At 43.4% G+C, this 13,329-nt stretch overlaps 2 protein-coding genes across 6 annotated transcripts; both read left to right on the forward strand.

The window, feature by feature from the left end:
• Positions 1-210: 210 nt before the first annotated feature.
• On the forward strand, positions 211-6,448 carry mavs (mitochondrial antiviral signaling protein). Of its 3 annotated transcripts, none has more exons than XM_040198708.2 (5): positions 211-540; positions 1,926-2,048; positions 2,532-2,712; positions 3,514-4,196; positions 4,652-6,448. In XM_040198708.2, the coding sequence occupies exons 2-5, from the start codon at positions 1,926-1,928 to the stop codon at positions 5,291-5,293; spliced, it is 1,629 nt and encodes a 542-aa protein (XP_040054642.2). In that variant the 5' UTR covers positions 211-540; the 3' UTR covers positions 5,294-6,448. The 3 variants fall into 3 exon arrangements, with proteins under 3 accessions (XP_040054642.2, XP_077945461.1, XP_077945462.1); XM_078089335.1 differs by having other exon boundaries at positions 525-1,579; XM_078089336.1 differs by lacking the exon at positions 211-540 and adding an exon at positions 1,651-1,793.
• Positions 6,449-6,842: 394 nt separating this feature from the next.
• Positions 6,843-13,292, forward strand: pank2 (pantothenate kinase 2). Of its 3 annotated transcripts, none has more exons than XM_040198710.2 (7): positions 6,843-7,406; positions 7,915-8,267; positions 8,701-8,954; positions 9,560-9,703; positions 10,625-10,748; positions 11,357-11,482; positions 11,637-13,292. In XM_040198710.2, exons 1-7 carry the CDS (start codon positions 7,193-7,195, stop codon positions 11,685-11,687), a joined length of 1,266 nt encoding a protein of 421 aa, XP_040054644.2. In that variant the 5' UTR covers positions 6,843-7,192; the 3' UTR covers positions 11,688-13,292. The 3 variants fall into 3 exon arrangements, with proteins under 3 accessions (XP_040054644.2, XP_040054643.2, XP_040054645.1); XM_040198709.2 differs by having other exon boundaries at positions 6,873-7,406; positions 9,560-9,736; XM_040198711.2 differs by having other exon boundaries at positions 7,016-7,387; positions 9,560-9,736.
• Positions 13,293-13,329: the final 37 nt, after the last annotated feature.

Consider the following 13,329-nt stretch of genomic DNA (forward strand, 5'->3'; position numbering starts at 1 on the left):
AACGTTTTTTTCAGTGTAAAAATCTTGATTTGTAAAGAAATGTATTTAAGAGGAAAGTTAAATATTTCTCTATGAATTGAATCAGACTAGAAGCAGAGTTTGGGTTCTTTCTTTTCATGTAAATAATCATTTGTGTTTTGTGTCTAAATAACCCAGTTTGTTCCCTCCCCTTTGTGTGTCTGTGTGTGTTTGTCCGTGTAGCGTGTGTTTGTGTGTGTCTAGGTGGATGGATTAGGATAAAGGATTAGAGACAGATGTAAAACAGAAGCCTAGATCCAATCGAATTCGGCTGCCGTCCCATCTGAGCGCAGCAAAGGTCAGGGTTAAGGGTCACGAGTAAGCGCTCCCCGCCTCCGCCACAGCACCACCGCACTCCTGTTGGCCCGCGCTTTGATCGACGGCGCTCTCGACCAATAGGAAGGCAGGACGGGGAGTCCCTTCAAGGGGGGGAACAGCTGCGCAGATGTGTGTGAAGGAGACAGCGCAGGAATAGCTTCTCACGGCGAGTCACGAGCTGCCGAGGCACCGAAAACACGGAAGGTGAGCAGTGTGTTATGTAACGTTTCGATTGTGTGTCCTTTACTAACCGTGTTGTTTCAAAGAAGACGGGTTTCATTGAGGGTTGTGCGAGTTTTAGCGTCGACCCCGGAAGCAGCGCTGACACGCGTCGTATTCATTTATTAAAAGTTACCTCCAGTTGGCTCACTTTTAAATGAGCATTCAGGTTCATTAGCTGTAACGTAATGCAACAACGTATTTCCGTATTTTACATGCAGTTAAGTCGTATTTGTAGTTTAAACGCAGTCGGGTGTTGGGCCTCCAAAAAGGGTTAAATCTGTTGTTTATTCCCCAAATAGACCCGACAATTCCATTTCACATTAAATGTAAATATTCTATAGGTAGTTAGCAGCCTTTATCTTGTTTGTGTGTCGGATGTCCTTGTGTGGTAGAATAAAGTTAATTTGAATCTCAACTAAGAACTAAAAAAAACACTTGAAGCAAGTTGCTGGAAAGCCAAGGAGACCGGCGGTGACCTGCCGGTTTAGAGGTCATTCGTTGGCTCGGGTTTGCATGGATTGCCCTTGTGCCAAGGTGCCCCCCCCCCTCTCCTCCTCCACCCCCTCCATCACAGCACCACCTCGCTAACCCTGGTGATCTAAGCTCTCTCATCACTACACACTTAGGGGCCTGCTTGAAAATCCCAAAAACCCACACACTGCGTGTATTCTTCTTTAATCCTGAGCCCAACGAAGCATATCAGCCTGCCGTGTGTGCGTGTGTGTGTGTGTGTGCGCGCGTCAGGCCAACCTCGGCCTCCTGAGGCTAATGATACGTCGAGGAAGACTTTGCTCTTTGGTTTCTGCGTCTGACGTTTATTTTCCAGACCTGCTGCTGCTCCGTGTTTACACCAAACTGAAACGCAGTGTTCCGTTTGACGAGGCCGAGGACGACGGCGGGTAATCCCGAGAAAATCTGACAGCGGATTACTTCACCCGACTGTTTAGACACAAACAAAGGGAATAACACACGCAAACAAGAGTGCGCTGGCTTTATTTTTGACCCTGGCGACACTGTGGGGGTGTGTGGAGAATTTCAGATATTAAACTGAAGTCTTGGGGGATTAATCAGTGACTAGTCTGAGCTGGACAACTGCAACCTTGGAGGAGAGATCGTTGTCCTCCCCTTGAAATCAGAAGAAAGGAGTTGCAGCTCTGCGCACACACACACAAGAAGAAAAGAAAAAGTCTAAACTTCACTGGGTCATCGTTCACTTTGCTTTCACTGAGTAAAAAGTTTGCGTTTGTTTTTTTTGGTACTTTCCTCATCTCGCATGTTGTAAAAAGTAGAAATAAAATACCCTTTTTTTTTTTTTTTAGTCCTAACCGTCACACCGTGTGTGTTTTGTCCACTTTCTCATTTGCTAGATGTCCTTCGCCAATGACAGACTGTACAACGGGTACATGCGGAGGAAAATGCCGACCATTGTGACCCAGGTGAAAGTGAGAGAGATAATGATCCATCTGCCCTGCTTGACTCCTCACGACCGGGTAAGTTTCATCCCGCGTGAAGGACCACAGTTCCTCTGGCTATTGTTAAAAAAAAGTCTTTGTAGTTACAGAATCTTGATTCCTATTTTAAACAGTTAGATGTTTTTTTTTTTCCACGGCCACGGTAGAATCTTGCAAATGCCATTCTGAGCTTTAAAAGGAGCCCGAGGAACCTTTCAGTTTATTGTTCTTACGTTAGGATGTAGTGACAGTATTGACAACTATGACAAACAGTTCATTTAAATACACTTATCAACTGCAGCGTTTTGTTTAAGCAGGCATAGCAATACAATACCACTTCTGTTTTTTATTTTTATGTTAAAAACATTGAGTCAAGAAATGTAGTTTTGACAACACAATCATAACCATAATAATTAAAAAAAAAGATTATTATCAGTTATTTATAATGTTTATTACCACTAATTACAAACAGTAAATCTTTTTCAAACGCATGCATGTTTTTGGTATGAAATCTAATTTTAGGAAAACATAGAGGCAAAAAGGGAAACCAATGGGAACTTCGACAGCATGGTGCTCCTTCTGGATTGTCTGAAGAGGCGAGAAAACTGGCCGCAGCAGTTCATCGACGCGCTGGAGGCGTGTGAGCACACAACTCTGGCGGCTGAGATGAGAGCCGAGTACGACGCTCTGAGAGGCGTCAGCAGTAAGTCATTAAGTCGAGTACCTTTTACGTTGAATGAAAATCTACCTCGCTGGCTGAGGGGCGGCGCTCGGCTGTGTTTGAGTTGACCAGGAGAAAGCTGCTGTTTGGCATCAATTATATCAGAAATGGAGGGAATTATTTATTAGAAAAAGAAGAGCAAAGAACGCTGTTATCGACTGTGTGACCTTCACAGATATCCACGTTGTGAGGAAAAAAAAGACAAAAGTGTGTGAGAGTTGGGACCTGCGAACTCTAAATGATAAAACCCAAGACCCATAAATTGTCATGGTAACATGTTTCTGAGACATCTGTAATTAGCACACAGAACACACAGCGTTTGATAGCTGCACAGATGATATTTTACTGAAGGACAAACTTCACGCCCAGAAGAAAAAGGTTAGAAACTTATGTATCTCCAGCCTTCACTACACAGCATTTAATACAATAAAAGTCAAATGAAAATATGAGACTGTAGCAAAAAACTCAATAAATCATAAGTAGAGGAAACCTCTGGATGTTTGTGAAATCCCAAAGAACTGCATTGAGTGGACTTGCTCTACACATGTTTTTGATGTTAGGGGATTGTTTTATATACACACCTTGACGATTTACTGACAATAATATAAAAACGTATGAAAAAAACAATAAAAACGGTACATTCACAAAGATAAATACATTTACACATATCAGCGTTTCCTGCGAACCCGAGTGCTGCTTGATGATGACTGAATTCTGTATTGTTACCGAGTCAGCGGGCCCCTCACACCGGCTTTAAAAGCCCACCTTTGTTTGCTTTGATAGATTCCAGCTCCCCTCCGGCGACCGTCGTCAGGGCACACGTCCATCCAGCACCATCTGCCCGTCCTCCGTCCGTCCCAGAGGGCGGTGCAAACAGTCAGGCCGCCGCCGCCGCCGCTCCGCCAGCTGAAGAGTCGGCTCTTCCAGAGCCGGCCCCGCAGGCGCAGCTCCCCGAGGCTGTTCCTCCACCCGGGCCGCTCCCTGAGCCTCCGCAGGCGACTGAGGTCGAAGTGGCGGCTCGTCCCTCAACCCCTCCCACGTCCTTCGAGCCCGTGGCCGCTGAGGCGACTCCAGCGCAGGGGGAGGTTAACGCTCCCCAGGAACCGGAGGAAAACTCTGAATCGGACATCCAGGACGTCCCCGGGGACAACGGCGTGACCCCGGCTGGGGAGAGCGGGGAAAGCGGCGAGGTATCGGCGGATCGCGCGTCTGCGCCTCCACCGGGCCCGTGTGAAACAGACACGCCATCGCACACGGATCCTCTCCAGACGACCACGACCTCCGCACAGGTCGGGCCCCCGACGAGTCCCTCGTTGACCCAGATGGACTCCGACGTCACGGACGGATCCTCGTTCCTCACGATGACCCCGGAGAGGCTTCCGGTCCAGGACACCGCGGCCCAAGTGGACCTAAAACCAGCGGTTGTCCTGCAGCCCGAAGAGAGCTTTCAACCTGCTGCCACACAGGTGAGTTCCAAAGTGTTTTAAAAGGGTCAGTAATAAAACAAGTTGTGTAGGCAAAGGCATCTGTATTTTTATTAAAGACTGAAGTATTATTGTAGTACTATTGAAGATTTTTAGGATGGAAGATCACTAAATACATTTGTGATTTGTGAAGTTTTCCCAAGGCCAAAGTTAGAAGTACTCTTTCAAACACTAGATCTATTTTACATATAAAGTTTTCTTCATTAGCAATAATTAATTAATTATCCTAAATCACATACTTTTGATAGTTTGTTTCTTCCTGCTTTCAGACCGGCACTTACTCATAAAAACAATTAAATTGAACCCAACAGCATAACATTTGTGAGTAAAATATACTTACGATGTCTGCGAGGGATCTCGATTGTTCAGCCGTGCTTTGTTTTCAAACCACATTCACGTACTCGACAGAGAAATTGAAATTGATTTTTTACCTGCAGGTTGTTGAGAGCAACCCGAGGACAGAAGTCGCGGCTCCAACCCCCCCGCTGCCGGGCGCCAATGGGGCAGACGCCGTTCTCCGTGACGACTACGACGACATGTGTCTGAGCAAGCCGGGCCAACTCGTCAGCGTCCACCCGCCAAACAACGGCCGCCCCACAGCCTCTGCACCCGTCCCCCCCGCGCAGCCGTACTCGGGCGACAGCGGGCGTCTGGAAATCAGCGACGCCTCAACGGAGGTCTCCGACGCCGCCCCGCCTCCCGTGGCGGCGTGCCAGGAGAACGGCGTTCCGCTGAGCCGGAACGAACCGGAGGAAAACCACTACGAGGGTCGCAGCTCGGGGGTGATGACGCACGTGGTGCACGTGTCCCAGGAGGCGTCCGTCCTCAACCTGGACGGCCAGAGCCCGGCGCCGGCTCGGATCCCGAACGGCGAGGCGGCCGAGGAGGTCCCCTCTGCACCGCCCGCAGCACCACCTGCCTGCACCGCCGGGAACTCGCCCTCCGGCAAGGCCTGCGACCCCTCCGGGCCCGCTGGTATTTCCCCGCCTTGGGAGACGGCTGCTCACGCGAAGTACATTGCGGCAGCTGCAGGAGTTGGCGCCTGTGCACTGCTGTTGGCGTGGAGGTTTAAGAACTAAGGAGATTTAATACCCTTTTAAAGGAAGATTAGGCTTTTTGAAAGAGAAACGTAATGGTTATAGTGCCTTTTTTATTGCATCACTGGAACGGTGGAGAAGCAGCTGTTTAATAAGTACCGACAGTAGTAATGGCTGATCTGCAGACCTTTGAGCGTCATAATGAATGAATTAAAAGGGTGATTGTTTTTAATGGTGGATGAAACCGAACCTACCCGTCTTATATTAGGTAACTTCATGGATCTGGGGTTGAGATCTCAGGTTCTTTATGCAACTGGATGCAAATAGGTGGTCTGTAAAGATACACTTAAGCTGTCTATTAGTGATAGAATTGTTTGTCTATTCACTTGTCTGATGAGCACTTTCAAGATAAGACTGTCAGCGGTCATCCGGTAAAGATTAGTCTACCAAGGACCGGAATTTTAACCGGATATAAACTGTGGAAGAAAGAGTGTCAGCATCACACTCTAAAACGATGTATTTATTTGTACATATTTACACTATATAGGTATTTTAACATAGACTGATGTCAAAAAACATACCAAGGCTGTCATGTCTCAAAGAATCAGCCACCTAGGGTGCATAATTAACATACTTTGCGTTTGTATATGATCCATATGATCTAACCTGTTTCTCCAAGTCGCTTTTAAACCATATACTTCCGTTTTATTTCAAAGCTAGAGAGAGTGTTAATCGTGAGATGTCATGTCAGTAGCTTCATGTTTAACTGGGTTTTTAAATGCTTATTTTTGCGGATATGGCTTATTTCCTCTGTTTGTGACGTAACCAAAAATTGGAAATGGGTAAATCTTGCTGCACTTAGCGACATATTGGGTGCTCTATGGCCATCTTCTGGTGGGATTTCTTTGGGATTGCATTTTATGTCTCCATTGGATTTGTTCTCCATTTTAATAGAAGCCAGTTTGAGAATTTGTGTTCTGTGAAATGACATTTTATTGTAAATAGCATTGTCAGCATAAATAAATATTATAAGGAACAATGGCTTTTGAGCTGTAAACATGCTTTGTGTATTAAATGTATTCCTATCATGGAACATATTTGAATCTTAATCTAAGTTTAATATTCATCAAACCTTCAGTCACTGTCCCAAGCTATACATTTGACAAACATATAAAAAATAAACTTGATATTTAAAAAGAATCCCTATTTAGTGTGCATGTCAATTCCCCTGCTGAGAAACAACAATTTAATGAGTGAGAGTGCAACTTGACTTTATTGTCATTAATATTATATATTCTAATGCTTGCATTATAGATTATTTGGTAATAGCGGGATCATTCTATTACTAACCAAACAAATGCTAATCTAAAATACTACACACTTTAAACGTATTTGATAATTGGTGAATAAATAACCATGCAAAACAAATCCATCCTTTTTTAGAAGGCTTTTTTTTTACGGTTTATTGACCTTTACTTAATCTAAACCAACCATAAAAAAATAAAAATGTAAAACATTTGGCGGGCTGTACTGCCTCATTTATTTATTTCATGATGTACTTCAAATGCATATTTCATGTATTTATTAATTAATTTATTTATTTATTTAACTTTGACTAAAACGGCATTCCATAGTTGGGGATTATAAAGCGGTTCATACTTCATCAAGAAAAATGTCACCGCTTCTTTTTGTAGTCTTGTTTTCTAGCCCGTGTTTGCATTCTGATTGGGTCTGGAGTCCTTCCATCACCGACTGATCCCGCCCACTCCCGTCTTTGACAGGGAAGATAAAAGGGACATGAACACAGACCGTTAACGACACAGCTACTTAGTCGGCTAATTAACTACCTCATAGTTGGACATTGTCCACACAAATCATAGACGTTAGAAGGTCTTATTTAATCATAAACCGTGGCATGTATGTAGTGAGTTAGTCGTTAAAATGGCGTTCAATGGGTACAAACGCGAGGATGAAAATATCGGGGAAGACGAAACGCCCACGAAGCAGCCGCGGTCCGACATGGAGATGCCCGGTGGTTTCACACACGATCCCGACAATGAGGCAGCCTCGTCCGCGGGAAGAGACACATCCGACCGGCGGACCTCCAACGCGACGGCGAGGCATCGGAGCGACTCGGTGAAAAAAACAAGGCCGCGTAGGTGTTTTCAAGCATGGGCTCAGCGTATTTGCTGGAGCGCGCATCGTCGTATGTAATATACAACATCCACAAGGCGTCCCCCTCACAATCAACGTTTTGAAATTTAAAAATAGAGCACTCTTACGAGTGGCATTCATTCCGGTTAATAAATTGTAAATGTCTGTAAAGTGTGCTGCAATGGTGGAAAAACTGAAAAAAATGAGTTTGGTATTGTTATTACAATGTAATATCTGTACGCTGTAGCGGCAGTAAATAGCCGGGGTCTATTTTGCAACAAGATGGCGTTTGCGGTACAAACACTACAGTAGAACCTGTACTTCTGCTTCTGTGGATGAGGCTCTTTGCCGTAATGTCAGCCAGCATTTAGACATCAGCTCTACAGTCCTCACCGCCACTGAGCGTTTTAACTCAAAATGTACATATATTGTGCAATATTTAAAAATCAGTATATATATATTAGTGAGTGATTTAATTGTATTGATCGATATTATCTCACACCATGCAGCGTTTCCCTGGTTTGGAATGGACATTGGAGGGACTCTAGTGAAGCTGGTGTACTTTGAGCCCAAAGACATCACAGCAGAGGAGGAGCAGGAGGAGGTGGAGAACCTGAAGAGCATCCGCCACTACCTAACCTCAAACACCGCTTATGGGAAAACGGGCATCAGGGACGTGCACCTGGAGCTGCAGGACCTGACGCTGTGCGGCAGGACGGGCAACTTGCACTTCATCCGCTTCCCCACGCACGACCTGCCGGCCTTCCTGCAGATGGGCCGCAACAAGCACTTCTCCAGCCTCCACACCACCCTCTGCGCCACGGGAGGTGGGGCGTACAAGTTTGAGTCTGACTTCCGCACGGTGGGTCTGCTGTTGTTGTCTTCTCTCTGCTTTTACAGGCTGGCCGGTGAAGAAAAGAGCAGACCGGAATTGTCAAAGAATAACCTATTTATAGCATGTGATGTCATCTGAACCGATCAGCCATTGATGGCGAACACTAAAAATCCAAATTTGGAGGTGTAGCAATACGGCCATTGGTTACAGGGACAACAGGAGCATGTGTGTCCTCATGCAATAGGTTAGACATCAAAGCAAATACATTCACATTTATTTATTATACATTTTTCCCTCTTAAACATGATGAACCATTAGTTAATTATGGACCAACTAAACGGTGAATATACTGAGAAAAAGTACAACTGTGGCACTAAAGGCCCCTTCAAGCGTTGTTATTCATTCATACATTTATTTTATTCTCATGTTTTCCATATTTTTTTCACTGTCACAAAAAAAGATGGCGGACCTGCAGCTCCACAAGCTGGATGAGCTGGACTGTTTGGTTCGGGGGGTGTTGTACATCGACTCGGTGGTGTCCAGCGGACCATCGGAGTGCTACTACTTTGAAAACCCCACAGACCCAGATCGCTGCATCCAGAGGCCCTACACCCTGGAGAACCCCTACCCTCTGCTGCTGGTCAACATAGGGTCCGGCGTCAGCATCCTGGCCGTGTACTCAGAGACCAACTACAAACGAGTTACAGGGACCAGGTAATTGTCAGCGATGCATCTACTGTGCACTCGCCGTGTAAGCTGGTGGACTATTAGTCATTTAATATTATTTACGTAATGGAAGTGCAGAGGTGAACCTTAAGACCACCTTCAAATACAGATTAAAGAAGCTTTTTGGAGGTCAGATGACATTCTACAGTCTTGAAAGAATGAGCAAAAGAAAACAACATGACACTTTATTTTTCAAATGCAGTGTTTTATATTTAAAGAGGTATTGGCTGTTTGTGTCAACTCGCTTCAAATGTCAGCGGAAACACACAAAAATGGAAAACGAGCTGACAGAAGCGAGCCAGATGCCGGCTGACGGCGGAATGAAGTGATGCAGGGATTTGCCGGTCGGGTCGCTCCCGTCAAGTCGGCGGCTTGCTTTGTGAAAACCGCCCCTGGTGTCTCCCTGGAGCCTTGGTGTGAAAAGTAGCAGAATTCAAGAAAACACATTATCGACACAACTTTTCTTTCAGTGCTCAATTTAACATTTGGTAGAGAAATTCCTCTTTGACCTTAATTTGAGACCCAGTCCGCGCTGATGACATTTCTAGAATATTTATAGCTCATACATATATATATATATTTCTCTGTTCCAGCCTCGGTGGTGGGACCTTCCTGGGCCTGTGTTGCCTGCTGACTGGCTGCTCTACTTTCGAGGAAGCTCTAGAAATGGCTTCTCAAGGGGAGAGCACCCGAGTGGACAAGCTGGTTCGGGACATCTATGGAGGAGACTATGAGAGGTTTGGGCTGCCAGGTTGGGCTGTAGCCTCAAGGTGCGGTTTACAGCAGCTATTTTTTTTTTTTCTCACTGTGAGTCACAACTGTTTTTGGTGGCTTCCGGGATGAACCCAGTCACAGCCGTAATGAAACCGAGAACCAGGACAGCGACACATTTACTTAAGTTCCTTTAGGGGTGGGGGGAATCAATTCTTAGAGGTATTGTGATTCTCAAATGAAAAACTTGTGTGAGTTATCATTCTGTGACAGTGAGATGTCCGTGTCCTTGAGTCATAACACACTTTTACGTTCTACAATCAGCAAAATATATACATAATAAGTTTTGGCTAGATCGGCTGGTCGACTATGGATACAATTTGAAATAAAAAGATTAAATATATTAAGTAAAGAAATGGTAATGGGAAAAAAATGAGGTGGTAAAATGTTTTGAAAAAAAGTCTAAATATATTTGGTCAAAAAATGTCATAGGAAAAAATATTAAGAAATACTCTGCCAAAAAATGTCATGGAAAAAAAAGTCTAAATATATTCCGTGAAAAAATATGGGAGGAAAAAAGGAAAAAAATATTAGGTTGAAAAATGTTTTCAAAAAAAGTCAAAACAATGTAGGTCAAAAAATGACATGAAAAAGAAGTGTGTGAAGGTCCAAAAATTACATGGGGAAGAAAAGGCAAAAGGTATTTTTCAATTATGAAATGTTTTTATTAAAAAAACAGCTGGTCACAGTGAGAAAAAAAAAATCTTGTATAGAGACGTTTTGAAGCCCATATCATCCCATTGTAGCCCCCTGAATTCAACGTGTAACTTCTAAATATGTATGTATACTTATTAAAAATAAGTTGATCAGAACCTTGCTTTCGGGATTAGCTCTCTAATTATATGACATTGCTTTGTTCGTTCATATGACCCGTTTCGATCTGACAGTTTTGGCCACATGATGTCCAAAGAGAAGAGGGAGTCGGTGTCCAAAGAAGACCTGGCCAGAGCAACGCTGGTCACCATCACCAACAACATCGGCTCCATCACCAGGATGTGCGCCCTCAATGAGGTTGGTGATGAAGTAAACGTCGACGTAGAAGCCCCTTTCTTTAGAAAGCCGCTCTGCTCTGGTGTCCCTGCTGGTGGTTTCCTCTTTGCGTTCAGCCTCTTTACGGTGCTGCCTTGTGGCGTCTCGATCAAGCAGCATTGTACAGGGCTATGAAGGCTCAGAGGAGGTACGCTGCGTTATTGTCGCTGAACACCTTAAGCAGAGGGGTGTCCATCCCCGAAACCATCTACGCACACAGACCTGGAATAATGAATGAGATGTGTCTCTAATCTGTAATCAAATGGAAGTTTAAAAACTATAAATATTTTACTTTATGCTTTATAGATAGACGCTCAAAATGCAGTTGGGTAATTTAACAAGCAGCTATTATCACCGTAACTATGTGACATAATGGTTATAAGTCAAATATTTATTTTCATTCACAAACAAGTAATATTGTCATTATAAGAGAGTCTTTGTCCAACTATTTTGTTTAGTTGCATTCTATCTCAAAGGATTTCACAGTTTGACACGTGGATAATATTTGACATTTGTCTTTGTAATACTTCAGATAAGAAACTTTCTCATTAACCGAATTGTCTTATCGCCTATTCTTCTTCACCACAAAGAACATCGAGAGAGTGGTGTTTGTGGGTAACTTCCTGAGAGTGAACACCCTGTCAATGAAGCTGCTGGCCTACGCTATGGACTACTGGTCTAAAGGACAGCTGAAGGCCCTCTTCCTTCAGCATGAGGTAAATAACTCAACCACTTAATAATAATAATAACAATAACTTTATTCATATAGCACCGTTCAGAGTTACAGGGCTTCAAAATAAAACCATCAAGAACCCAAATAGCCGTTTTGTGCTTTGATGCAATTTCTAACTTTTTGTTTTGTTTTTCTAGGGCTACTTCGGAGCAGTTGGAGCTCTGTTAGAGCTTCTGCATCCGTCCTAATCCGTCCACTCTGCATCTAAAGAAGCACTCGTCGATCTGCTGCAAAATCCTTTAGCACTTTAGACTGGCCAGAATTAATTCCGTAATGGGATGCTGTGTCAGCCACCAGCCAGTTACTGACATATTATTTGCGGCAGGACTACTGTCAAACGTTTAGAGCTCCTGTAATGTTCTCAGCAATCAGCTAGTTGGTGAAAGTGTGAAGGTGGAGTCTTAATTGGGGTTGACACGCTGCTGTGGTCAGCGGACGGAAGTGCTTCCCGCCCGGACCAAAGTCGTACGCAGCCAAGTCTTTAAACAAGTCAGGTTTGGTCTGAAATCCACCACGTTCTCCTCAAACACTTAGAAAGTACGTCCACAAAGTCTTAAGAACGAGGATGTTCTCCCTACCGAGTCACAGACCAAACTCTTTATTAGTTAATAATATGGTTGCCAGTACTCAAAGTTAATCCCAGGAAATATTTCCCCATTATTTGTCATTGTTTATTTCCTGAATAGGTTGCTCATTAATTGTTGTCTATTTATTAGACAATAGCTAAACAGACTTTAGTGTTTAGAGCCAAAGATGTTTACAATGTTGCAGATTATTAATTAATTAATTATTAATTATTTGCGCTTTACATTCTTGAATACAGCGTATCAACACTGGTTTATCTGGTCAGAGTCATGGTTCGTTAAGTTAAGACTTCAGACTATTTAAACTAAAGTAAAATGTCGTGATATTCCTCCCATCCATCTGAAGCTCTTTGTAAGCTAAAGCAAAACACTGAGACATCCGCCGTTACCTTCTATAGAATGTGTACTGCTTATTTAATCTTACCAATTGACATGTTAATGTGTGAAATGTTCATGAACTTTAATTGTTTACTTCATTTTTATAACCGCTTTGGTATCAGAAATTCTAGACAATCAGTTTTGGGGTTATTAACAATAGGCTGTAAAGCTCAAGTGAAACATTTAAGTCCCTTTCCAGCCTCTGCCCTGCTGAAGTGCCCTTGAGCCACTGCAACCCCGTCCTTGTGGAGGGAAATCGGAGCATGTGAAACGACAGATTGTGAATTTGAGGGCATTATATGAAAAATATGAGTTATCCCCATGTTTTTTTAAATCAGCTTCAACTCCTGATCCCAAAGCGTCTTTGTCTTGTTCAGCATGTTTGTACTTAAACGTTTTGAATTCACTGTCAAGCTTCCTAAACTTTGTTTCCTTTAGGAAGGTGGAACTGGAAGCATGTTAAACCGTGACACGCCGTTATCGGAGTTGTCATTTGTCCCATCGTTTCATCTAATGCTCATCCGTCCCAATTTAATGTTTGCTTTTTTCATCCATCGTCTCCATCGATGGATGAAACACGGATCCTAATGAACTCTTAAATACCTAAAAGAGATTTCACTCACAAATAAGTTGCACAGTTGCTGTCAGTTACTTGATGAAAAGCATCAGAATGTTCTATATACAGTACGTTGATTTTAGAAAAAAGTGCCTGTCATATTTTTGTATGAAATACAATAATGTGCTCAGTTGAAAATATTTTTTTTTTTGTAATAGTCAAAATTCATTACTGCATTGTTCCTATTAAAAACACATTTTCATATGTTTGTGACAGCTTCTGGCAAAATGTGTTTTCTTAACGTTACCTTCC

Source organism: Gasterosteus aculeatus, chromosome 15, assembly GCF_964276395.1.
Source record: "Gasterosteus aculeatus chromosome 15, fGasAcu3.hap1.1, whole genome shotgun sequence".
In the NCBI taxonomy this organism is placed as follows: Eukaryota; Metazoa; Chordata; class Actinopteri; order Perciformes; family Gasterosteidae; genus Gasterosteus; species Gasterosteus aculeatus.

Bases quoted from the DNA above. Each gene is read 5' to 3' on its own strand.
- pank2 (XM_040198709.2), top strand. From the start codon at position 7,193: ATGGCGTTCAATGGGTACAAACGCGAGGATGAAAATATCGGGGAAGAC. The intron at 8,955-9,559 runs GTAATTGTCAGC...TCTCTGTTCCAG, and splicing joins AAACGAGTTACAGGGACCAG to CCTCGGTGGTGGGACCTTCC. The intron at 11,483-11,636 runs GTAAATAACTCA...TTGTTTTTCTAG, and splicing joins CCCTCTTCCTTCAGCATGAG to GGCTACTTCGGAGCAGTTGG.
- mavs (XM_040198708.2), top strand. From the start codon at position 1,926: ATGTCCTTCGCCAATGACAGACTGTACAACGGGTACATGCGGAGGAAA. The intron at 2,049-2,531 runs GTAAGTTTCATC...ATCTAATTTTAG, and splicing joins GCTTGACTCCTCACGACCGG to GAAAACATAGAGGCAAAAAG. The intron at 2,713-3,513 runs GTAAGTCATTAA...TTGCTTTGATAG, and splicing joins CGCTCTGAGAGGCGTCAGCA to ATTCCAGCTCCCCTCCGGCG.